The sequence below is a fragment of the Dreissena polymorpha genome, chromosome 14 (assembly GCF_020536995.1).
Source record: "Dreissena polymorpha isolate Duluth1 chromosome 14, UMN_Dpol_1.0, whole genome shotgun sequence".
In the NCBI taxonomy this organism is placed as follows: domain Eukaryota; kingdom Metazoa; phylum Mollusca; class Bivalvia; order Myida; family Dreissenidae; genus Dreissena; species Dreissena polymorpha.
In genome coordinates, this window is record NC_068368.1 from 47,021,756 (window position 1) to 47,049,740 (window position 27,985).

The following is a 27,985-nucleotide window of genomic DNA, read 5'->3' on the forward strand; positions in this document are numbered from 1 at the left end:
TGGTGTTTACTTTTACAATGACGACATCCAAATTTAGATTTGCAGTCCGACACTTTATGGCGGTTCAGGCAATTGAAACACAAGCGTTTGCTTTTCACAATGTCAATTCTCTGGTGAATGTCTATAATCTTGTTTCACACCTGGGGTTGATGATATTCACTACAAAATTGACATATCAGCAGTTTGACAATACTGTTCATGGGACGGCTTACCTCCCTTTTTGAAGCTGTGAGGAATGAGGCAGTCGGGAGATGAATTTCTTGATCCTTGCTATAGCCAGCGTCCATGATTCTGATTTCCCGCCCGATGGCCACACGTAGCTCCTGAAGCTGCCACTTGTAATCTCTGTGGCTCCTGATAAGGTTGCATATCCGGTGGGAGCTTCTTCATAATGATAAGAACAAGTAGATCTCCGTCACGGCACCAAATTGTTGCGTATGATCGTATAGTGTTAATAAACTACGGAATCGTGCGTTAGATTCGACCTTTTAATAAACGTTAATACGAACTTGTATATGTACAACATAAGAAGTGACGTCGATAGTATACATGACGTCGCGTGCATGTTAGGGGATAAACGTCAACTTTTTGAATTCCCGACTGGTACTGTACCTGGCAAGTTGAATTTTACCTTGACCTTTGAGTGTCCTTGACTCTCAAGGTCAAATTATTAAATTTTGCTAAAATTGCCATAGTTTTTTTTTATATGATTAGATTCGATTGATACTTTGACAAAACAACTCTTACCTGACATACCACAATAGACTCCACCCAAACCATCCCCCACGCCCCCCCCCCCCCCCCAATACCCCCCCCCCCCCTCACACTATACCCCCCCACCCCACCCCAAAAAAACCCACCCCAAACATTTTTTTTTATGCCCCCGATAGGGTGGCATATAGCAGTTGAACTGTCCGTCAGTATGTCAGTCAGTCTGTCAGAAAAAAACTTTAACATTGGCCATAAACTTTTCACTTTTGAAGATAGCAACATGATATTTGGCATGCATGTGTATCTCATGGAGCTGCACATTTTGAGTGGTGAAAGGTCAAGGTCATCCTTCAAGGTCAAATGTCAAATTTATGGTGTCTGCCCGTCTGAAAACTTTAACATTTGCCATAACTTTTTTAATATTGAAGATAGCAACTTGATATTTGGCATGCATGTGTATCTCATGAAGCTGCACATTTTAAATGGTGGAAGTTCAAGGTCAAGGTCATCCTTCAAGGTAAAAAAAATAAATAAATCAAAGCGGCGTTCTCATGAAGCTGCACATTTTGAGTGGTGGAATTTCAAGGCCAAGGTCATCCTTCAAGGTCAAGGTCATCCTTCAAGGTCAAAGGTAAAAAAAATATATATTAAATTTCGAAGCGGCGTTCTCATGAAGCTGCACATTTTGAGTGGTGGAAGTTCAAGGTCAAGGTTATTCTTCAAGGTCAAGGTCATCCTACAAGGTCAAAGGTAAAAAAAACAAAATTCAAAGTGGCGTTATCATGAAGCTGCACATTTTGAGTTATGGAAGTTCAAGGTCAAGGTCAACCTTCAAGGTCAAGGTCATCCTTCAAGGTTAAAGGTCAAATTATTATTTTTTTTAATTCAAAGCAGCGTTCTCATGAAGCTGCACATTTTGAGTGGTGGAAGTTCAATGTCAAGGTCATCCTTCAAGGTCAAGGTTATCCTTCAATGTCAAAGGTCAAAAAATATATGTAAAATTTCAAAGTGGCGTTCTCATGAAGCTGCACATTTTGGGTGGTAGAAGTTCAAGGTCAAGGTCATTATTCAAGGTCAAGGTCATCCTTCAAGGTCAAAGGTAAAAAAACACTTTTCAAAGCGGCGTTATCATGAAGCTGCACATTTTGAGTGGTGGAAGTTCAAGGTCATCCTTCAAGGTCAAGGTCATCCTTCAAGGTCAAAGGTCAACTTTTTTTTAAATTCAAAGCGGCGTTATCATGAAGCTGCACATTTTGAGTCGTGGAAGTTCAAGGTCATCCTTCAAGGTCAAGGTCATCCTTCAAGGTCAAAGGTGAATTAAAAAAATTTAATTCAAAGCAGCATTATCATGAAGCTGCACATTTTGAGTGGTGGAAGTTCAAGGTCAAGGTCATCCTTCAAGGTCAAGGTCATCCTTCAAGGTCAAAGGTAAAAAAAATAATAATTTCAAAGCGGCGTTATCATATTGCTGCACATTTTAAGTGGTGGAAGTTCAAGGTCAAGATCATCCTTCAAGGTCAAGGTCATCCTTCAAGGTCAAAGGTCAAAAAATAATATTTCAAAGCGGCGTTCTCATAAAGCTGCACATTTTGAGTGGTGGAAGTTCAAGGTCAAGGTCATCCTTCAAGGTCAAAGGTAAATCTACAACACCAGATTAGTTAAGCCATATATTAATTGCACGATTTGTTGCCTTTGGTATGCAACTAAATACAAGTTTCTCCAGTGAGTGATTTAGTGCCATGATTGCTCTTTTTCGATCATACACTTTAATACATGATCATTTCAGGTTTGGTATTGGTCGGTTCACAACACAAGACGAGATAGACTATACAGCTGACAAATGTATCGAACACGTTACCAGACTGAGGGAAATGAGGTACGTAGACATTTTGCAACAAGAATCAGTCTATTTTTCTGCTAATCCCTATTGAAAGATTTGTGGTAATGTTTAGGACTGAAATATAATCTGATTCAGGTTGAAAAGTAATGAGTTACACATATTTAAAATGGTTGAAAGTAGACATTTCTTTTTTAGCTCACCTGATTGCTCAGGTGAGCTTTTGTGACTGGTCATTTTCCTTCGTCCGTCCATCCGTCGTCCGTCCGTCCACATTTGTTCGTAAACACTCTAGAGGCCACATTTCTTGTCCGATCTTCATGAAACTTGGTCAGAAGCTTTGTCCCAATTAAATCTCGATCGAGTTCGAAAATTGGTCGTGCCGGGTAAAAAACTAGGTCAAAAAAAAGAAAAAACTTGTTAACACTGTAGAAGTCACATTTCATGCCCAATCTTCATGTAACTTTGTCAAAATGTTTGTCTTAATGATATGTTGGTTGAGTTCAAAAGTGGTTCCAGTCCGTTGAAAATCATGGCTGCCAGTGGGCGGGGCAGTTTTCCTTATTTGGCTATAGAGAAACCTTGTTAACACTCTGGAAGTCACAATGTTTGCCCAAGCATCATGAAAGTTGGTCAAACCATTGGTTTTATTGATTTCTTGGACGAGTTCGAAAATGGTCCATATCGGTGAAAAAACATGGCCGCCAGTGGGCGGGGCATTTTTCTCTATATTTATATAGTGAAAACATGTGAACACTCTAGAAGTCACATTTTTTGCCCAATTTTCATGAAATTTGGTCAGAACTTTTGTTTCCTAGATACGCGAGTTAAGTTTGAAAATGGTTCCGGTCCGTTGAAAAACATGGTTGCCAGTGGGACGGGGCAGTTTTCCTTATATTTATATAGTAAAAAGGCTTTTAAACAATCATGAATTAAGGTCATGTAACAACTCTTCTAAATATTGCATTTATGTTTACAGTAGTTACTCCCCTTTGATCATTAATGTTTTCATAATAATACATTGTAGTTGTGTGTATCATTAATTTGTTAATTGTTATTCCAGGTTGGATGTTTTTTTTAGCTAACCTGATTGCTCAGATGAACTTTTGTGACCGATCTTTGTCCGTCGTCCGTCCGTCCACATTTGTTCGTAGAGGCCATATTTATTGTCCGATCTTCATGAAACTTGGTCAGAAGATTTGTCCCAATGATATCTTGATCGAGTGTGAAACTGGGTCATGCTGGGTCAAAAACTAGGTCACTAGGTCAAAAAAAAGAAAAAGCTTGTAAACACTGTAGAAGTCACATTTAATGCCCAATCTTTATGTAACTTTGTCTAAATGTCTGTCTTAATGATAATTGGGTTGAGTTCAAAAGTGGTTCCGGTCCGTTAAAAAACATGGCCGCCAGTGGGCAGGGCATTTTTCCTTATATGCAGTGCTCACACTGCTGCCAGACATTGTCGCCAATGGCGATTATTTTATCCAACTGGCTATTATTTCTTAAAATTGTCTAGTAAAAATGGCGATTATTTTATCCGCCTACATCAAAAAAATAATTGCCTCTAAAAGTTGTCCGGCGATTGTAAATCGGGCCATCAAGCAGGAAAAATCGATAACGAGATTACCTGTGTACACACTGTGTATTGTCATAAACACGTCAATAACTTCTGCGTCATCGTGGCCTAGAGCGTTTTTCTCAGTGTCCGACAGCAGTGATATCTTTCGGAAAAAAACGTCTTTAATCTCCCCGTGATTTACCAATTATCGGTCACTGTTAGATCTATTAATTTTTCGCCAATTATAATTTGTCATTATTGAAAATGGACGCGAATATTTTCGGCTGGTTTTGTTTTTCACGCCTTTGAAAATTGCTTGATGAAATAATTATTAAATCGCCATCAACGAATTTTCCCCGTAATTACCGCTGTTTGTCGTCTGCTTTAACATTTCTTGATGTGTGATAAATTGATAATGATTTCAATTTTTAACCAGGTAACCTGGTTAAAAATAATACTGAAAAACACTTCTTTTCTCCATTTGAAGCATTTTTAGCAAAACAGCTACAACACAAATCCTTAATTTTAGTCAAAACCCTGCGAATTTTTCTCAATTCAAAGGGACCCGGCATATGTCATGGCCAGCTAATTTTAACGAAACACGTGTTTGGAATTACACTGAGTTGGTGTATTTTAAATCACGCGCTGTGACGTTATTTGATGTAAACATGATCGGCATTGCGAAAGTGTTATTGTTGGAATAAATTATTTGCATTTGATATTGGCCTCTGTCTACAATATAGCGGCCGATGGCAAACGTCGTAATAAGAGATAAAGCAGTCGAACGATATGCACCTTTTATTTAATCATTAATGTGCAAAACACGTACAATTTTTCGGATTGCCGTTTTCGGATACTGTATTTTTGTCGTCGATTATGATTTATTTTCGAAGTTCATAATAGAAAAAAATAGAATGACGAATACACATGCGGTGATACGGAAGGTGTGGTTTATAATATTTCGAATTGTATAAAAACTATAATAAAAAGTATAATTAGTAAGGGCTCTAGGTGGGGTGGGGGCTCTGCCCTTTATTCTCATGTGTATGTAACTGTAGCTGATATCTGGTTTGTTAAGTGACACCCAAACCTTGATTGTATTCTTTATTGTAATAATATTTTATAAGAAAATGACACACTGATATTATGCTTGTTATATATTATAACTTAAATTCAATAGATATACATTTAATAAAACATAGATAAAATGAGAGATCGTTTTTTTCTTTTTGCCTTCAGTACTGATTTGCTGAAAAGTCCGCGTCTGTTTTGGCTATTATTTTTTTAAGGAAAAAAATTATGGCTATTATTTTCTGAAGGCCAGTGTGAGCACTGTTATATGGCTATAGAGAAACCTTGTTAAAACTCTAGAAGTCACAATTTTGGCCCAATCATCATGAAAGTTAATCAAAACATTGGTTTTATTGATATGTCGGACGAGTTTGAAAATGGTCCAGATCGGTGAAAAAACATGGCCGCCAGTGGGCGGGGCATTTTTCTCTATATTTATATAGTGAAAACATGTGAACACTCTAGAAGTCACATTTTTTGCCAAATTTTCATGAAATTTGGTCAGAACATTTGTTTCCTTGATACGATAGTTGAGTTGCAAAATGGTTCCGGTCCGTTGAGTAACATGGCTGCCGGGGGGGGGGCAGTTTTCTTATATTTATATAGTATATCATCGTGAAACTTAGTCAATACATTGGTTTTATTGATTTCTTGGACAAGTTGGAAAATGGCTCAGATCGGTGAAACACACTTTTTAGCTCACCTGATTGCTCAGGTGAGGTTTTAGAATTGGTCTTTTTCCGCTGTCCGTCCGTCCACATTTGGTTTGTTAACACTCTAGCATTTACATTTCTCAAGCATTCTTTATCAAAGTTGCTGAATGATCTCAGTCAAGTTTGATGATGAGCAAAATCACATAATTAATGCCATAATTATTGCCCTGTCTAAATTTTCATTATATTATACAAAATCCTTGTAAACAAAGTTTGATGTTTGGTAAGGGGGTCAACTCAAAATATAGGTCACCATTTCAAATCTTACAAAAACAAAAACACTCCCTATGCCAGAGTTTTGGTTCAATAATGATGAAACTTGACCAGGATGTTTGTCTGGTCAATATCTAGGTCAAGTTTGACATTAGGTAAAGATTGAATGAACCGACACCTCTCAGGTGAGTGAACTAGGGCCATCTTGGCTCTCTTGTATTCATGAGTGTTGAGCAATTAAAAAATAGTCTCTTAATAATGAAACCAAAATAGATACATTTTTGTATTTTAAAAAATTCTTAATTTTGAGTTTTTGTTTTTTTGTTAATTTAAAATGTTGAATGCTATGTATTTGAGTGTTATGTTATATCAAATAAAGATGATTGATGTGAACAATTAAATAACAGTGTTAGTAATGGTATAAAACAAGTTATTGTCTATTACAGACATTTATTGTCTATTACAGACATTTTTAAAGCTTTATATATGATTTATTAGCATAAACTATTATTAGCATAACATAATAGAATACAACACTAATGACAAGTGTTAAGATTTAGTCTGTCATGCTTGGCATACAAAAATATTGTATCTAAGCAGAGCATGCCTCACTAAATAAGTATTCATACTAATAATATGAGCCGTGCTCTGTGAAAAATGGGTTTAATGAATGTTCGTAAAGTGTAGTCCCAGATAAGCCTGTGCAGTCTGCACAGGCTAATCTGGGACGACACTTTACGCTTTTATGATATTTTCTGTTTTTAAGAAAGTCTCTTCTTAGCAAAAATACAGTTAATGCGGAAAGTGTCGTCCCTGATTCGCCTGTGCTGACCGCACAGGCTAATCTGGGATGACAGTACGCACACGCAATAAACCCCCTTTTCACAGAGCATGGCCCATATAATTCTTGTATTTCCTCTCAGTCCTCTATGGGAGATGGTGCAAGAAGGCATAGATCTGAAGACAATCAAGTGGTCTCAGCACTGAACAACTGTCTGACGAACCTTCGTGCGAGTTATACCGGCTCAAGGCTGCAAGATGGTGGTCAGCCCTTTTGGAGCCACTTGGATAGGCACTTGATGATAAAAGTGGTGTTGTTGTCGCTGTCATCCATTTGTGTGATCCTTTTTTTGAAGCCTCATTACATGTGATAATTGATATCAAGCATTTGGGTTCTTTTATTTACTCAGCTATTGGTGTATGCTGCGCTTTAATTGTCATAATATCAGACTGTGATTTTGGGAAATAAAACTCAGTGAGATCTTCTGTATGCAAGTCAGTGAAAATTCGAGCAATTAATTTTTTACGTAACTTTGTTGTTACAAAGGAGCATGAAGTTTGAATTGGTTTATTCAAAATAGATGTATTGATATTAAAAAATTGGAAAATCTCCAAGCATAGTGTTATTATTACTGCTCACTATAGATTATACTGATTCAGAAAGTATTTGTGTGGCAGTCACTGTCTACAATTTAATCCATGTTTACTTCCTCTGCATTGCTTATTCTATTTATCTACTGATATTACTGACGTGGCCAGTACCTTAGTTCAGTCAGCTGGAACAATATTTCAATATGAAGTGAACCTTGCTCTGGGAAAATGAGGCTTAATGCATGTGTGTTAGGTGTCAACTCAGATTAGCCTGTGCAGTCAACACTGGTACGACACTCTACGCGAAGAGTTTACGGTTTTGTTTAGAAAATGCTTCCTTTTAACCCTTTGCATGCTGGGAAATTTGTCATCTGCTAAAATGTCGTCTGCAGAATTTCTAAAATTAGCATTTTCTTCGATTTTTTTCAAAGAATACTATCAGAATAGCAAACAGTTTGGATCCTGATGAGACGCCACGTTCTGTGGCGTCTCATCTGGATCCAAACTGTTTGCAAAGGCCTTTAAAATTCAGCTCCAGCGTTTTAAGGGTTAATGAAAGAATTCCATACAAGTTTAATTGAATGTAAAACTTTATTCAGAATATGATAATCCAGACATTACTGTATGGGCATCTTGTGATCTATTAACCTTTGGTAGTTTTAATTTGTCATTGTCTATGATGTTTAATTGTTATTGCGTAAGTATGTTCTGTTAAATATTTAACATGTGGTACAGCATAACTCACATAACAGGATCCTGGATAACTCAAACACATGTCGTACCTTGAACAATTTTCTCAGTCCTTCCCAAAGTACCATATTTGGAATTACATTTACTGTATATTAAATAAAATTAAAATTGTGATGTTTTTGTACTTGTGTGCATTTAGAAATTTAGTATTATGTTGTTGTGGTTTATTATATCTTTAAAACATTGTTAAAACTGCTACGATTACTTGTAACAAATAAAAAATGTGTACAATTATGAGATTGTTTGCTTTTTATTGTGTACACTACGTCTGGCGCAATTTCTGCTATCCACATCACTCCCACTGTGGACAATTTTTCGTGAGCGTGGTAAATCACCGTGATCGGAAGGTGTTTCCATCATGATAGATCGCGTCGACAGTGGCTGAACACCGCGAGAGTTATCAGGAAATCGATCTCACGGTTGACCACCGTGATTGCGGTGGACCACTGCAGCCTCGGTGGTTCGCGGTGAAATACAGGTAAATGTGAATGAACATGTATATTTCGATATTGCATACCGTATAATTTTTGCAAAGTTCTAGAATGTTCTATTACATTTGTTTGTACATTTGTATACATTGTAACTTGATTGTAAACAATCGTCATTATTTTCTATTGTTTACCCTTGTTCCAGAATCATTTGACATGTCGTACATCGAGCGTGATGTACTTAATGTTTTGTTTCTACAGATTCTGCGTGAAGATTTACTTGTTGTATATTTAAAGAATTGTTTGTTTTTGTTAAAATTTTGGAAATGCTCTTGTTTGTTCAGGTATAGCTTGCCAATAATTACATATCAACATGTTACGTGTAATTTGATTCTGACTATTTTAGTGACTCCCATGTAGAGTTGATAATTACTTTATTTATTATAAAAGATCTGTTAATTGGTAATTAGTTTCTGTGAATGTCAAATTAGAGTTTCTTTATTTACCAATTAACCTAATTATATAAAAATATATCGCCATCTTAACGAGTAGATGAGAGTGTGAATATTTGTTTTGATTGTAATAGAAAATACCGACAGAAGTGAGAAGATGCGTTCAAATACCATCTGTTCTGTTATGTGTAAATAAATGTAAACAACAAACTCTCCATTTTATATGATATAGTAAATTCATGTAGACATTACATTCTCCGTCATTATTTCGTAAGAAAACAAGCGTTTTATTCGTATTGTAATACGGCACATGTACAATAAATAGACATACATATACATGTATAACCAAATCATATTTATAACATAATCAGTATTTAAATGCATGTTTATAATATTAATGATAAAAAACTCGTCAGCGTTGTTACTTTGTTCATTATTTTCCGAAAACCATATTCTTGGTCGTATCTGAAATAAAAGAGTAAAACAGTTTTAAAAAAGCTAAATGTGAAATTATGACTCGTTAAATTCACCGCGATTTCTTAACAACACTTCTTATCGATACTTTATTAATTTGATATACATTGTATTTGCTCAATGCACAACATTATTGTAACACAATAAGTAAATCGATATATACCATAATATTACGATTTCTTTTTTTTACGTTATTTTACATACAGTGTATGTTTCCAAATGAACTTGTTATTGAACAAAGAACAGGTATACAAATAGTCACTCACCAACATGACAACTGATCTTTTCGCATGACTATGATATTAAAATATCGCGGAATTTAATACTTACTGCGGATGTCTCGAATTTGTACATGTACATTTATTCGATCCAATACCTGTAACAAAAGAAACAGGAAATCACAAAAATAGTCTGATATCAATTACATGTAGTTGTACATGTAACATGTATGTATGTTATTGTTGGCGAGCTATATATGTACACAAACGAGCAAGGGTTTTTGAAAGGTTAACAAAAAACAAATCTTTAATTAAGAACAACATGGGACACTTCATGCAGAAACAATTGAAACAAAACCTGAAGCATGAAACGCCAACTATACTCCCGCTCGATGTAAGAGATGTCAATGATTCTGTAAAGAGGGCAAACACCATAGAAAAGAGTTGAACATTCGGTGATTTTTATTTTTTAACATCATACGATCTGCAATGTGAATGAACAGGTACATTTGGATATTGCAGACCGTACAATTTGTATAATGTTGTTTTTGCACATGTATTTCACTGCGAACCACCTAGACCGTGGTGGTCCACCGCGATCGCGGTGGTCCACCGTGAGATCAATTTCCTGATAACGCCGAGACTGACACCGCAATTCGCCACGGCGAAATCACCGTGTTCTACGGTGTATCGTGGTGAGATAGTAATTGTCCACTCTGGGCTGAATCACGGTGATGCGATGTGGATGGCAGAATTCACGCTAGACGTAGTGTACTTGCCATGACCACGATTTCTTAAGATGTAAGTTTACATGACAAATCCCATGCATTGATATTGTATTGAAATGCCAGTTGTAGGAAAATGCATGAAAAACAAATTATCACTTGACAGGTACATCTTTGTAGGTTTAAAGATGGTGTTTTGCAGGCAGTTCTTATCAATTATCAGGGAACGGACTGGCAGCTAAAACTGTACTGAATATAACTTTTAAAGTGCTTCTTTCATCATGATTTTCTTGTTGTTGCATTGAAAAATTCAGTAAATTGCTACAAGAAACCAATATTAGAAGTGAGAGATTCTTTTTTTAAATGAATGACTATTTATGTAATACTATGGAAACATCTTTTGCATTCTGTATAAAAGCTCCAAAACAGCAAAGTAATCATACATATTTTGTTTGTGGCACTCAGTACTGTCAAAACAAAACATTTGATAAACCAGGAAATGACTTGATAATTGCAAATTGAAAGTAACATGAAAAAGACATACACGTTTTGAAAGAGCAAAGAACCAGAATGTACTTGTCAAGGAAATGCAATTTTGTAAACAATTCAAAATAAGGCCTGGGTTCTGTTTTGAAGAACAAAATAAGAAAGCAACTTGGTATGGGGTCTTTGTAGCCTATTTTGGGAGCTTTTTATAAATCTGTTTACGTACACAAGTTTGTAAACAATATGTACTATGTACTACACTTCTAGAACAAAAATTATTCTGAGAAAAGGCATGAAAAACAAATTATCACATCCACTGAAACCTAACAGACATCTGAGGTTTCTAAACTTTGTTTTAAACTGAAAGGGCAGGCAGCTTTAACTAGTTATTACTGATTTGACTGGCAGCTATTTAATCTGCACTAAACAACATTTTCAAAGTGCTTAATTCATAAAGTTTTTCTGTTGTTGCCTTAAAAAATTCATAAAATTAGTACAAGAAAACCAATTTCGATGGGGAAGATGCTGTTTTTGAAATGCATTACCATATCTGTAGGACAACATCAAGTACCGTGTGCCCTAACACACTCCAAAAAAGCTAAGTAATCATACAGCTTTGTTTGTGGAGCTCAGTGCTGTCAAAACCACTTGTTATATAGACCAGAATATGGATTGATAGTTAAAAGTACAAAGTAAGATGAAAACTAATGCGTTTTAAAGAACCAGAATATACTTTTTCAGTGATTGCAAGTTCGTAAACTGAAGATGACCGGTTTGTACTGGTTTCAAAAAAACGAAATTGGAAAGAGACTCTTTATGTGGTCTTTGAACCTTATTTTAGAGCTTTTCAAGAATACATTCTGTTATCAATATGAGGTCAATGTACTAATATAAGGACTTTGGAGAAGGAAATAGCATTTGCTCTTCAACATGTTTGAATACAACTTAATATGTGGATTTTTTAAACTTGCCTTTTACCTGTTTGTCATGTCAGATGGTATGTTGATGGTTTAATTTCAGACCATTTGTTCCCAAACTATACCAAGAGACACTTACCAATGAGAAATCAAATTGGGCTGCTGATAACTTTGGACACCTATTGATTCTTTGGTTAATCATTTCCCCCATCAGAAGCAAAGTGAAAATGGCTTTTGCAATTCGCAGTCTGTTCAGGTTTTATGCTCTTTGCTGCTCATCAGTATCTTAAGATTGGAAATGAAGCCTTTAAAACTTGATTCTAGTAATGAATATTTTAAATTTAATTATATTTTCTAATCGCCTACAAGCACATCAAAGTGCGTTTATAAGGCATAAAGGGTTAACAGGTCAAGATCACAATTTTGAAAAGTAAAAATTGTTTCTTCTCACTAGGTGCAGGTCAGCTAAAAGTATGGTAAAGCAGTCATGTCTTTATTTCATGTAAAGGTCTTCTAGGTACTCTTGCTGGTTTTAACAAATCTCAAGCTGACGTTAACTTCAAACAGTGAGCAACATTATTTTTGTCATTTTAAACATTTAGTCTGTATTACGCTTACTTTAAACAACCACAATAAGTTAGAATATGGTGCATTAATGATTTTACTGAAGAATTTAAATAGATCATTTAAAGAACTTTCTCAATATGTATATGTAACAGAACATAAGGATCATAGAATAGTTGTTGATATAAGAGAAACGCCTGGCTGTTAATATGGAATTAACACCTAATAAAACTTGCATTAGCCACCAATAGAGCTGAGCAACACCCACTTGACAAAGTGGCCAGATCCAAAGGGCACTACAAGATTCTATCAGCATGCTAAAATACTTTTGAAATGAATCTTAGTAAAAGAAACTTTGACACCACAAACCTTAAGAAGAAAATTATTTATGTTAATAATACAAACACATATTTATTTAGATTTCTTTCATGTATTCAATGAAATTAATGTTTCATCTAATGAAGAGGGCCAGGATATACCTGGATGGCTCTCCTGAGTTTAAGGCAACTTAATGACATTTGTAAGTCTTATATATGCTGACATCAAATGATAATATATTTATCCCAGAAAAGCAACCTTTTGGAAAAACCCACTAATCTGCTTGTACAAATAAAATCACAGACTGTCTCAACCCTTATTATTTAAATCAAGCTATCATTGGTTGATATAATGGACAAGCGTTGTTTGTACAGAGGGATTAGTGTTTTTTTCTAAACTCAAGCGAATTTTGGGATCAGTCTATTGTTGACCAGTAGCAGCAACAATTTAAACTTAATTATCTTCAGTCATTAACCCTTTTCCCATCAGAAGCAAAGTGAAAATGGCTTTTGCAACCAGCATAAAACCAGAACAGCCTGAAAGTATCTCGCAGTCTGTTCAGGTTTTATGCTGTTTGCTGCTCATCAGTGTCTAAGCGTTAGACATGAAGCCTTTAAAAGTTGAATATAGTAAGAAATGTCTTTAATTAAATTTATCTTTCTAAGGTACTACAAATGGGTCAAAATGCGTATCCAAGTGGTAAAGGGTTAAGTAATGCAGAGTCTGGTAAATGTCCTCCAAGTATTGTCAGGTCAGTTACCAATGTAAATACTTATGACATAGGCACTCCAAGTATTGTCAGGTCAGTTACCAATGTAAATACTTATGACATAGGCAGACTGTGACTCACCAACATTTTTCTACCTTCAACACTTCCTGCTAATGTAAGATAACAACTCTTACAACCTCAATGCTTAAATTGTGTCCTTAGAAAAGTCACTAATATTGACGAAACACATCACAGAACATTGGTTACACACCACTAGGGCTAAGGGTACACTCATTTTATCGTCCCAACTAAAAAAATTGCAATGGATCCAAGTATTAGACCGACCACTTTTATATAAAGGCAAATAGGAAAAATTAAGGGTAGGTATAATATTCCTTTATTATCACGAGTCTCAATGAATGAAAGAAATACATAACCATCATTGGCCTAAACAAAAACTAAGACTTCTTTAGATTGTTTTTTATTTTATTTTGTAAGTACCACATTCACACATTGACAACAACACCTTGACATTGATCACTGTGTAACATCAAGAACAATTTACCCTATAGATACTACACAAAGTGCCAAAAAACTGTAACAGCTACCGAATAAAAAGCATTTTGAACATACTGCAAATTATTATGGCATCCACAGTTCATAAAAATAACTTCTGAAAAATAGTAAAGATATCTTACACATTTCAAATGCAAATTAACACAAATCTAATGACTCACATTACAGTGCAGTCAATACATGTTTATGTTCTATTATATTGATATGATATATGTTGGCTGTTATATAAATCATTCGCATTTTTAATACTGGACTAAAAATAATCAATTGGATACTGGTACCAGTTACTAGATTTCTGTCCGCAACATGTCAAGCCACACTTCATCTATGATTTTAATTATTTAATAAGAAGAACCATTCACATTTTTGACCTTTCATCTTTATTGTGACCTTAACCTTAAGTGTGACACTTTCTACACACCGTGTACAATTTTTGGTGTATTATTTTAAAATTGCAAGATTATTTTACAGTGTGGACAAGCTGGTTTATTGCCAAACATAACCTTTGACCCCTATGTATGACCTTGACCTTTGAGGTAGGAGACGGTTGTTACACATGACATGCAGTCTCAACATGGTAAACAGGTTTGGTAAATTATTTTAAAATTGCACGATGACTGATGAAGTTTCAGATCTTTATGGCCAACTTCGAGATTTTACCTCTATATGTGACCTTGACCTTTGAGAGAAAGAGACTGGTGTTGCATATGACACATCTATACTCATGATTGTCATTTCTGTTATTTTTTTTTTGTAAAATTGCATGAAAAATGTTTAAATATACAGTCTGGACAAACTCTTTCAAGGCCAAATTTTATATTTGACCATCAAACATCATTGCCAAAGGTGTACGTTTGATTTATTTTTAAAAGAGTGTTTTTTTATTTATCAACAATGAATGCCTGGGTTAGTGTATGGCTCAAAGATTGTCAATGAAAACATGTTAAATAGACAATACAATCATCCTCAAAGCTTGCAATCATTTACTGCACAATGAAGTTATCAGCTGCATACATTCTCATAGAATAAATAAAATTACGTCCAATACATCTAGAAACAGATGTGCCAATGTTGTTATTTAAATAATTTATTACATACTTTTAATACATAAAAAAATCTGATAATATTTGACAAATCTGAAAATCTATCATTTTAAAGCCAACTTTGCTCAACACTTCTGAGTGTGTAATATTAAGCACTTCTAGACATTGGATAACAATCATCGCTACCACCCTTCCTCAGAAAAAAGTAGTTATTATAATGTTTACTTCAATTTAACTTCAGAAAACATATACACATAAAAGCCCATATAGATATAAGAAATCTATAGATTTATCTCCCTTTCAAACACTTCCCATATACATCTCAACAACAACAGATTTATTTCCCCTTCGAACAGTTCCAATATAGATCTTTGAATCAATATATTTATCTCCCTTTTGAACAGTTCCCATATAGATGTAGGAATCAATAGATTTATCTCCGATTTAAAAAGCTCCTATATAGACCTAAGAATCGATAGATTTATCTCCCTTTCAAACAGCTTCTATATAATCTAGGAATCAATTAGATTTATCACCCTTTGGAACAGTTTCAAACATAGCAAAACCAATATAAAGTGAAATGTAGAAACACTAGGAATATCCAGATGTTATCAATATAACATTATTAGTAAGACTGCTGGAAATCACCACACAACTCCTATTGAGATTTGCAGGTCCCTTATTTATGGCTTTTTTTTCAACTTGTGAAAAAGTCGTTCGGGAATAAAATATACCCACTGTTCAGTAAGTGTTTCTTGTCAGCCAAAAAATTATGTAATTTGTTTAAGGACTGAAAGACCAGTCATCAAAGTATTAATGACTCTGAGGAAACAATTAAGGAAGCATTTCATCAAACAAAACTGAGATCACAAGAAAGGACCATATAATCTTGCCTCTACACATCATTCCAAAATAAACACACTTGTAATAATGCAGGGGTGCCTAAATCATTTTGGATATGCATTTATGTTTTGTAGATGGAGAATGTTATGTTTTGTCTTAGAAATACATCGAGTGAAAGCTGACACATTATAAGTATAGCACAAAATATTATACAAGTATATGTTCACAGTTCCATCATCATATTCCTGGATAAAAGGAAAAAAAAAGTTCAACAAGACGCAATTGTTCATGAACATGTGTTTATGTTGACATGATCTGATGACAAATAGTAAATTTCATGATGACTAAAACAACAACACTTAATGCTTTAATATTAACAAATAAGATGAAAACAATGAAAGTTTATACAATAGTTTAAATAGTTTATATACACGGTTTTTATATATACCCTTAAATGCAATCGCCCAAAGTAACTTCAAAATAATATGTTTAACAATTTACTTAGCTATGAACAACTCATGTGTATTATTGATTTGAACAAGAGCTCTCACAAACTCAATGAAGATTTTGAACATTAAAATTAATACATTTATGCCTAGCGTCCTGAAAAAAGGACTTTGCAAACAGCGTGGACCCAGATGAGATGCCGCATGATGTGGCGTCTCATCTGGGTCTGCGCTGTTTGCTTAAAGGAATTTCAGTAAGCAATAATCTAAATATAGTAATAAATATACTAGAAATCCCTAATTTTGGAAATAAATTAATCCAATTTAGAAGGATGGGAGAGTCCACTAGGCATAAATGGGTTAATACATGTTTTTGAATTAATCATATGTGCATATCCTTCAATCAAAAAGGAAAGTGTTCATAATAAGACATAATACCTTAAGAAAAATTTAGAAAGCAAAACAGCTTTCCTGAAGACTGACTTCAGAATGAGCCAAACCATTTTTACACAAAACTGCTGATAACAAAAAGTTTAGGCCAAGTATTTTAGTCTCAACTTAAAATAAAACAAGCATCTGTATAAACCAACCATTCATAATGTTCACTAACATGTGAACCATCTAGGAAAAAACAAAACAAATTTAACACCAAATATATTTAATCTCTAACAACAGAAAAAATAAACAACAAAAGAGCACATTTTGTAAAATAATGAACACAGAGCCCCTCAGCGACTGACATCAGTTGAAACCAGCTCAACCGGTTTAACACCAGATTCTGCTGGCGTGCTTGATCGAGAGGCTGATTTAATCGATGAAACAGAGTTTGCTGGGCTGGGGGAGCGTCTGTGGGCCCCTGCTCTGGGGGACATGGCCACCGTATGGGGTGGGGAACCCCGCTGAGGGGGCATAGTGGTGAGGGAGGCCTTGCCACACACATGGTGGTGGTTCTCCCAGTCCTTGTGCTGGCAGAAGCTGCCACAGTATCGGGCCGTGTTACACCCACTGCAGGTCTCACTTGCTTTGCGGCCGCAGTTCCAACAACTCTGCACGCATAAAAAGTGGGTGTGATATTGCATAATGGATTTGATTATTGTTTACATATTTTTTGCTGTACATGTATAGCTACCTATACTGGCACACAGCATAATTGTTTTGTGTTTCCTGATAAACCTATAGTTATCACAAAATGAAATAAAAGACTACTTTGGTATTATTTCTAATTTATTTGTCTATCATTTCACAACAAATCAACACAAAACAAAAACATTCAAAATTATCCTGACCTCACTACTCTCTTCTTGACGATGCAATGTGCCGAGGATTTCCTCCCTTGTCTGTTTACGCACATCTTGTATTGCTCGCTCCATCTTTGCCCGCTCCTGTGTCACCATGGCGTTGGCCTTCGTTTCCGCGGTAGCGACTGCCTTGTGCAGCTCCAACATGGCCTGCCTCTTCACTTCTTGTACGGCTTCCTCTAGCAGGGGATTATGGGTAAATGCATAACAATACATGAAGTAATAAGCTTTAAATGGACATAGTTATCTGACCTGCCCAGGTATATATTTTTGTTAAAAAAATCAAACCGGTGCAGTAGGCGGCATTGTGTTTCTGACAAACACATTGTGGTAAAAGGTCAAGGTCATCCTTTACGGTCTACGGTAAACAATACAAATTTAAGGGAAGTAATTAGCTTTAAAAAGGGAGAAAATTATTCAATATTGAACATAGCCACTTTATATATTTGGCATTCATGTGTATCTCATGGAGCTTCACATTTCTAGTGGTCAATCACAGTCACGGTAGTGGCTTTTAATTATTTGCTACTAAAAATAGAGATTTGTTAAAGAAAAATATTTTCAAGGGAAGTAATTTATAAAATTATAAATATCGTATTATATATTTTCTTACCAAGAATTGAAGTTCTTTTCACAGTTACTGTGCAGATTCATTAGTTTGATTATTTATAACTCAAATGATTGATTTGTCAAAGTTTTTTTTAAATGATACAATTATAATTTCTTTGATGTTCATTACATACTTGTGGATACATGATCAACTCTGGCTATGATCTCTTTTAAACCACAGACCTTGGTTGTCAGTGATGTCTGACATGGTCGTAATTGACTGTGAGACCCCCCCCCCCCCCCACCGGGTTGGATTGGACAAAATACAAGGGAATTAATAAGCTCTAAAGGGAGATGATTTCTATACCTGCAAAAGGATAAATAGCAATTTTATTTCAAAGCGGCGCAATAGGGGGCATTGTGTTTCTGACGAACACATCTCTTGATATAATTATAATTTCTTACCTGTTCTAATTTGTGAATGCTAGTTTTCATTAAATACCAGTGGACTTATGTGTCCATACAGACATGATGAACTCTGGCTATGATCTCTTTGATAAACCACAGGCCTTGGTTGTCAGTGATGTCTGACTTGGTCATTTTTTACTATTTCAAAGTGGCGCTGTAGGGGGCATTGTGTTTCTGACAAACACATCTCTTGTTGGGTCACAAGGTCAAAGGTCAAGGTCATTGTGACCTCAAATTATACGGTGCTCTTGTTTATAATTGAACTAATTTTTCTATTTGTATATTCCTATTTAATAAATAAAAGTCACTCTTTCTTCTAACAATAATTCAAATACAGCACAGCTACTTCTGATCAGCTTACACTTACCTGCCCGACGTCGAACCTCTGCAATACGATCATCGCCGCTTCTGATGGACATCCATTCAGAGTTGCGTTTCTTGAGGTCAGTGTCCTCGCCTGCGCCACGCCGCATCCACATTGAAAGCTCCTCTCGGTCCCGTGAACTTCTGTCTTGCAGCACGGACAGGGCACGCCTCGTTTTGTCCACCATGCCGATGATACATGACAACATCTGGAACATAAATGTTGTATCATGTAGATATATACACGACGATATCTGGAAACCAATTTTGAGGTCTGAGGTATGAGAAAATGTCTTTTAAAAATGTTTCTCAAACAAAAAGTTGCATGAGCCTTGTAATGTGACAATGGGTCTCAGACAGAAAGGTGTACTACCCATGTCGTGCGAAAATGGGTCTCAAACACGCAGTTGTGTATAATTTTCAAATGATTCCATGCCACTAATGGTACGTACTGTTTCCACATGTCTCCAGTCATCATCATATCGCTCCAGGGGGTCAAACGCAGACTCAGATCGACCAAAATCTGAAAGAAATCACAGGTATAAACTTATCTGTATTATCATAATCATATAGGCTAGTGTGGAACTAAACATGTCTTCTGATTAACCCATAAAAGATTGTTATTACAGTGTGCAAAAGGTAGTTATTGTTATTATTTTATACTTTATTTTCACAAATAAAACTCTATTCTGGAAAAGCCTGGTTTACATTGACATATTTGGTGTTATTCAAGATACATCTGTATTATCTGTATTTTATATCAATATTTTGTTAAAAAGTCTAAATTCAAAAGAAATAACAAAATTATGAATGTAAAGATTGAAAGATCAAATAATATGGCATTACCTCCCTTTACTTAAAACATGTTAAGTATTGCTAACACAATATTTTCTTAGACACATTTGTTTAACAATTACTTTTCTATTGACATGTTTCAACAAAACAATATTCTGTTGATAAAGACTGCCCGTTTCACCACATTATAAATGACTAAAATTAAATAAAGTCTCTGTGACATTTAATGGATTTGTATTCATGAAATATAAGAGACAGTAACATCATTATATTCCAATAGTGCTTACAAACATGATAAAATCATATTAATTCCAAGATATTTTTTTTCCCTTTTTTAGACATTTTGTTTGTTGTTTGTTAGCAAAATGCTTTAACATTTATACTGATTTACTCCATGAGCATCAACCGGTGACAGTATTTATCACCTTCACAAATAGACTATAAACTATTACCAATACCTTATCATTTTACCCATTCCAATTCTTGTTTTCTTGTAAGATACGTGTACATCATGGTGTCCATTAGAAACAATTAAAGCAAACAAGCTGTCTATAGGCCTTACTCTGGGAAAACAGGGCTTAATGCATAAGTGTAAAATGTCGTCTCAATTAATCAGGGACAACACTTTTCACTTTAACGATATTTTTCCTTTAAAGGATGTCAATTCTTAGCAAGAATCCAGTTTAGACAGAAAGTGTCGTCCATGATTAGTCTGTAATCATTTATTTCACAACTGCTCAACTTACTGAAGGCAGGGTAATGCCTCTCCCGTTCATAGTCCCGATCCCTGTGTTCCCCGTGGTCCTTCTCACGCTCACGCTCAACTTTCTCACGCTCCCTGAGTTCCCGAGAGAGGCTGATATCCTCCAATCTGATTGGTCCATTGGAAAGGTTCATTATGCCATTTGGACTGATTCTGCTGTTACCATGGGGGCTAAGTGCCTGGTGTCGCTTAGCAGAAGGTGCTTCTTGATTTTTGTCATGACGACTGGAATAAAATAAACATCTTTTTTCAGCCAATATACATTCAAATGTTTAGATTTGATACATCATTTTTGGAAAAATTACATTTAAAGTATCAGCAAAACAAATTATATCACTTTGTTAGATGATATGATAAAAAAGTCCTGTTTAGGGTTGCCACCAGCCTGATGAAATAAAATTCCCTGACTTTTCACTGACTTTTCCCTGACCAAATCTTGGTTTTCACCGACTAATAATTTCTAATTTCGCGACATATTTGGCCTCCTCCTCCCCATACAACCGACAAAATCCACCCATTTAATGTTCATTCTATTCTTTAACATATTAAACAAATAAAAAAGCAGTACTACTTGTACACTAAACTATGCATGATGCAAGGCTATATAGAAAATCCACAAAACCAAAGATAAAAAAGTTATGAACAAAATCTATGAACAAAACATACTTCTATAGGTAGATACATGTGATGTTAGTTATGGCAATACAGTAGTAGCACAACACCTTTGACACAAAAAATAGATGTGTTTGTCAGAAACACAATGCCCCCTATTGCGCCGCTTTGAAGCCATAAATTTGACCTTGAAGGTTGACCTTGACCTTTCACCACTCAAAATGTGCAGCTCCAGATGTACATGCATGCCAAATATCAAGTTGCTATCTTCAATATTGCAAAATTTGAACTTTTACCTTGATGGATGACCTTGACCTTTCACCACTCAAAAATGTGCAGCTCCATGAGATATGCATGCATTTTAAATATCTAGTTGATATCTTCAATATTGCAAAATTTGACCTTTGACCTTGACCTTGAAGTATGACCTTGACCTTTCACCACTCAAAATGTGCAGCTCCATGAGATACACATGCATGCCAAATATTAAGTTGCTATCTTCAATATTTAAAAAGTTATGGCCAATGTTAAAGTTTTCGGACGGACGGAATATTTGACATTTGACCTTGAAGGATGACCTTGACCTTCACCATTTACCACTCAAAATGTTCAGCTCCAGGAGATACACATGCATGCCAAATATCAAGTTGCTATCTTCAATAGTGAAAAAGTTATGACCAATGTTAAAGTTTTCGGACGGACGGACAGATGCCATATATCAGACATTTGACCTCGAAGGATTACCTTCACCTTCACCTTTCACCACTCAAAATGTGCAGCTCCATGAGATGCACATGCTTGCCAAATATCAAGTTGCTATGTTAAATATTGAAAAAGTTATGACCATTAAAGTTTTCGGAAGGACGGACAGACTGACATACTGATGACTGACGGACAGTTCAACTGCTATATGCCACCCTACCGGGGGCATAAAAAATGTCTTGTCTTTGTGCTTTTTGCCTTTGGCATGACTCCTTAAAGCTTGTTTTCCCATGTTTCCTAGCGTAAAGGAACCACCACCACATATAAGACAGCGTGCTTTGTTTTCATTTTTAGAGTTTTTGCCAACCCATGATGAAAACTCAGGGTCTGTGAGCCAACAATCATTAAATTATGTCTGTTTACTCATGCTTGTATTATGTTCATCTATGTGTACATTATATTAAATCTGAAATTAGATCAGAAAAACAATATGTGATCTGTGATATATGGTAGGTTAAAACATAGAAATCATGCAGTTAGGAGCAGAAGCAGGTCTTCTTGATAACTGAAATAAATAAGCAAAGTTAGTATAGCTCTTTCATGTTGTCATCTCTAATGATCCTGCAAAGCATAAAATATAGAATTAATCAGCTCTGGGGGCAAGGGTTGCAAAGTCTTTCAGCTTTCAAGGATACAAAGAAGAGCTGTCACCATAGGATGACTTATGCCCCCTATACACGCTTGATAGAAGTTATGAGCTTTTTTCGAAACCTAAACGCAGATTTCGAAACCTAAACGCAGACCCTTAGTTCAAGGTCAAGGTCACAGGGGTCAAAATTTGTGTGCGTATGGAAAGGCCTTGTCCATATACACATGCATACCAAATATGAAGGTTATATCTCAAGGGACATAGAAGCTATGAGCATTTTTGAAACCTTAACACAGATATCGAAACCTAAACGCGGACCCTAAGTTCAAGGTCACAGGGGTAAAAAATTTTGTGCGTATGGAAAGGCCTTGTCCATATACACATGCATACCAAATATGAAGGTTATATCTCAAGGGCAATAGAAGTTATTAGCATTTTTCGAAACCTAAACGCAAAGTGTGACGGAAGGACGTACAGACAGACAGACAGTCCGATCTCTATACGCCCCCTTTTCTACGAAAGGGGGCATAAAATTTAATTAAAGATAACAAAATAGATAAATTTACATTTTTGAACATGCTTTACACATGTTAATGTTTTATGTACATATAAATAGTCAAAACATTTCAAATAAAAACAAGGGCTGTTTGTAAAACATGCATGCCCCCCATATGGGCTCTAAGTTGTAGTGACAGCCATTTTGTAAATATGTTTTTTGTCACTGTGACCTTGACCTTTGACCTAGTGACCTGAAAATCAATAGGGGTCATCTGCGAGTCATGATCAATGTACCTATGAAGTTTCATGATCCTAGCCATAAGCTTTCCTGAGTTATCATCAGGAAACCATTTTACTATTTCGGGTCACTGTGACCTTGACCTTTGACCTAGTGACCTGAAAATCAATAGGGGTCATCTGCCAGTCATGATCAATGTACCTATCAAGTTTCATGATCCTAGGCATAAGCGTTCTTGAGTTATCATCCGGAAACCATTTTACTATTTCGGGTAACCGTGACCTTGACCTTTGACCTAGTGACCTGAAAATCATTAGGGGTCATCTGCTAGTCATGATCAATCTACCTATGAAGTTTCATGATCCTCGGCATAAGCGTTCTTGAATTATCATCCGGAAACCATTTTACTATTTCGGGTCACAGTGACCTTGACCTTTGACCTAGTGACCTCAAAATCAATAGGGGTCATCTGTGAGTCATGATCAATGTACCTATGAAGTTTCATGATCCTAGGCCTAAGCATTCTTGAGTTATCGTCTGACAACCACCTGGTGGACGGACCGACCGACAGACCGACCGACCGACAGACCGACCGACATGAGCAAAGCAAAAAACCCCCTCTTCTTCGAAGGGGGGGCATAAATATACTGTTGAATCTACTAAAACAAATGATACATGAAGACTGCCATAGCCACTAAATAACTAAAGCATCAACCCAAAATTGTATTTTTCCATGACTTTTCACTGACTTTTCTGAAATTTCATTTTTCACTGACCATTTTTTAAAATTCCCTGACTTTTCACTGACCTTGAAAAAAAATCAAATTTCCCTGACTTTTCAAGTTAATTGGCAACCCTGATGCTACACTTTACCCAAATCTTACAAAAATATTTAAAAAATAACATGTATAATTTTTTATCGAGCTTTTATCTCTGAAAAAAAATGACAAAAACATTAAGCAGTTAAAACAGTATTGCAAATTTCATTGTTCATGCTAGCATGCATGCTACCTGTCGGGCGAGAGACGTTTTCCGTTCTCATTGATCTGTGGGGCAGAGTTTTCCTGAGGTTCCACGGGGGACTGGGTCGCATTGAAGAGGATGTGCTCATTTTGGGAGAGGTATCCCTGAGGGGTCTGCTTCGCCATTCGAGCTAGATGCATCAGCTCTCGTTGCAATAACGGCAAATTTGCCTGAAATTGAAAACCAGCGATTAATTATGTGAATAGGCTTGCAATTAAAAATATAAAAAATACCTATAAGCCACATATGATTATATATTATTGAGTATCATCTGCAACACAAAAATAAAACATAGGACAGTTACTACAAAAATATTGGTGACAGATTTCCAGTCTTGTTCTCTGCAATTTCTCTTAATGTCCTCTTATCACAATATACAGAATCATATTCAGCAGGAAAGATGGGTGGACAAGCAGGTTACAATCAAGTAACTATAGACCTATACAATGCCCTTCTGGGGCAAAAAATCATAAAGCTACATACTGGTTTCGTTTAATGTTGAATAGAGATAATTTTATTTAGGGAGACTCCAAAAACCTGTAAACCAACTGTGCAAGTTTTTTGACCGAGCTAATAAACATATCTGTACTGAACAATTTCTTGGTATTCTATTTACCAAATCTTAAGAATGTATTTACAAGGAATGTTTTATCTAAAAAAATTACATGTTTTTTGCTGTGATTCATTTAGTAGTTCCGACCTCAGCATCAAACAATTGCATTTTCTATCAATACTTTTCAAATAAATGAACATATTTTTTTAAATGTTTAAACACATGCTTGTACCTTCAGGAAAGGTATTACAAATGGTCTCAATGGAAAGTTTGTGGCCTCTTGAAGTTTTGAATGGAATTCTTCAATGGACAGGTGAGAATTCTGAAATAATAACGTTAACATGAACAAGATGATAAACTACACAAAGACACAAAAATCTTTAAAGTAGGTATAGGAACGTATACCGTATTTGAATAATCAAAATCAGATGAACATTCAACTCAAAAGTCTGATTCAATATTGAATTTTTATGCATGGAAACTTTCAACAAATGCACAAGTTCAATTTTGTAAAGTCATTGTTTTCATAACAGCTTCTTTCAAATAATGATATGACAATTGGTATAGGGAAGGTAGGTTTCTGGGATATGGTAGTTCTACAGTGATTTTATGCCAGTTTGCAAGGAAGTTATTACACCAAGTTAAACCTATAGTTCAATGTCTTGCAATGAAAACAAATGAGGAAACCCGACTGGCTGTAACGTCAAATGGCCAATCATTTTAATTGCTACATGTATATCTATATATCGAATTCATGATAATCCAATAAGAATTAATTTACTTAAATATTAATAAATTACATTTGTTTGCAAGAATTATCAATTTATTTAGGCTCATGAGCTTTCATTTCAAACTAGCTTCATTTTCTAGATACATAGGGCCTTTTTCCTTCTTAAGCAGTAGCCTCATATAGGCCTCTTAATTCCCACAAGAGAAATACCCATTCCCCCACGAGAATTTCTTTAAATGATGCAAATATCCCCTTTGGTTTCATAACACCTTTATTGGTAAAGTTCTTTATTGGTAAAGTTCTTTATTGGTAAAGTTCTTTATTGGTAAAGTTCATTTCAACAAATATATGTGAATCCGCCTCTCTGGGAAAACGTGGTTTCATGCAAGTGCATAAAATGTCGTATCAGTTTAGTCTGCACAGGCTAATCAGAGACAACTCTCCGCCTGATCTGGATGAACAGAAACTTCTATAAACTAATATTACAATGAAAGTAGAAAGAAGACTGGTCTGGCTAATCTTGGACAACACTTAATGTACTTGTTGGACAACACTTTATGCACTTGTTGGACAACACTTTATGCACTTGTTGGACAACACTTTATGCACTTGTTGGACAACACTTTATGCACTTGTTGGACAACACTTTATGCACTTGCGTTAAAAACTGACATAGAAAACAAGAATAACATACTACAAGTCCGAGAACCAGTGCCCGGACACGTTCCCCGATTTCTGGCGAGATATCGGAGCCAAATTGCTGAAGCGTAGTTAGAAATCTCTTCAACTTGCTGAGTTGTCTCGCCCCACATGCTGGAGGAAGCTGCTGATTGGACGATGTTGGGGCTGCGTTCGGGGAGGGTGTCCGTCCGTTCATCATGTTTGGAGTTGTTGGCGACAGTTCACCTGAAAATCCATGGATGACTACCAGTTACATGGTTTTGCATTAATGATAACTAGTTTATACTTACAGGGGTGTGATTTTTCCGCGGATCCGCGGATTTCCGCGGATCGGGTTGTCCCGGATGTCACTTCTGAGATTTGCGTAAATTCGTTTTAAAAAATGTGGGGGAGAGGGGCTACCACCGATTCCGCGGACGTATTTCATAAGCGGCCCGAAATATCTCCGCATTTTACACTGGTAGATCCTGCCTAAGCATTTTTAAAACGAGCCATATAATTGGCTGTGGTTTCCCAATCTTCCAATTAAAATCGTGTTTTTAAAATGCGCTCTGTGATTTGTTTGCAAATGGTGCCGTTGTGAAGAGAAAATTAAGATTATTGAAATAACAAATAGCAATCGAATAAACGACTGACATCACCTAGTCTGATAGGAATAATGAAATGTGTTTGTCAAAAAAAAAAAGACTACGTTTTAGATACAAGCAACACATATTTTGTTAAGAAATGTGCCCACTGAATTTGTGTCACGGAAACCAGTGTTTGCAAATTTGAGAGTAGACTGTAGTCTACTCGTGAAGTAAAACAATTTAGAGAGTATCGTTCGAACATGGAAATAGACAAACATGATTTGATTTTTATATGTCTGTGGGTCTGTGTATAATCAGATTCATATGCATATTCTGCTTTATTATGTTTGTCACGCTGTTCAGTTAACTGAAATAGCTTTGAACTGAGTGAAGATGTGAAATGCAAGATATTGAAAGGTAAACAAATTCAATATATTAATTTAACTCAGTTAATACATCATTAACACCAGAAGAACACTCAAGTGTGTTTGGTTATATTTAGTCTATTAACTGTCATTCAATACATTGAAAAACTGCTGCTATTGATCACAATAAATACTTACTTAACTGTTTACTTTGCATCCTCAGTATCATTAATGTGAAGTTTAACAGGTTTTTATAAAGAAATATTGTTATGAAGTTAAAAAAATTGTTTATTTTAATGTCTGTTTTTATGTTTGTCATTGCGTTATGCGCGCCATTCGCGTAGTCATAATCAGTCAACAGAATTTTCCTCCCTTCTGACTTTGCCTCAATCACACCCCTGACTTATCAAATTAACATCATGAACTACCCTCTCTATTCAGTCATTTAAACATGACACATTTTGTCTAAATGCATACATATTTATCATTATCATTTTGTGCTAGATGCGGACTGCACAGGTTAATCTGGGACGAAACTTAACGCACATTCATTTAACCCGCTTTTCACAGAGCACAGCCCATATTATTACCAAATATCCAAAATGGTATTGTCATAGTCAAAAAATTCAGATCGTTATGTGTCAAATTTCAAACATACTTTTTCATGCAGCAGGTAAGGTTCATCATAGTTCTCTAGTCAATAATA

The 27,985-nt window shown here is 35.6% G+C and overlaps 2 protein-coding genes across 5 annotated transcripts in view; one reads left to right on the plus strand and one right to left on the minus strand.

Annotated features, from left to right (window-relative positions):
• Positions 1-8,458, plus strand: part of LOC127858541 (cysteine desulfurase, mitochondrial-like) — a 28,864-nt gene extending 20,406 nt beyond the window's left edge. Inside the window, exons 12-13 of the mRNA XM_052395754.1 lie at positions 2,498-2,587; positions 7,027-8,458. Coding sequence (XP_052251714.1) covers positions 2,498-2,587; positions 7,027-7,090 — 154 coding nt within the window. The 3' untranslated portion in view covers positions 7,091-8,458. The remainder of the gene's footprint in view (positions 1-2,497; positions 2,588-7,026) is intronic.
• An 8,579-nt stretch (positions 8,459-17,037) lies between these two features.
• Positions 17,038-27,985, minus strand: part of LOC127858537 (protein CBFA2T1-like) — a 50,210-nt gene continuing 39,262 nt past the window's right edge. For all 4 annotated transcript variants that reach the window (XM_052395748.1, XM_052395746.1, XM_052395747.1 and 1 more), the window contains exons 3-10: positions 26,359-26,570; positions 25,167-25,256; positions 24,370-24,551; positions 20,643-20,884; positions 19,554-19,624; positions 19,106-19,310; positions 17,710-17,900; positions 17,038-17,469 (exon numbers count right to left, since the gene is read on the minus strand). In XM_052395748.1, the coding sequence (XP_052251708.1) occupies positions 17,152-17,469; positions 17,710-17,900; positions 19,106-19,310; positions 19,554-19,624; positions 20,643-20,884; positions 24,370-24,551; positions 25,167-25,256; positions 26,359-26,570 (1,511 nt within the window). In that variant the 3' untranslated portion in view covers positions 17,038-17,151. The remainder of the gene's footprint in view (positions 17,470-17,709; positions 17,901-19,105; positions 19,311-19,553; positions 19,625-20,642; positions 20,885-24,369; positions 24,552-25,166; positions 25,257-26,358; positions 26,571-27,985) is intronic.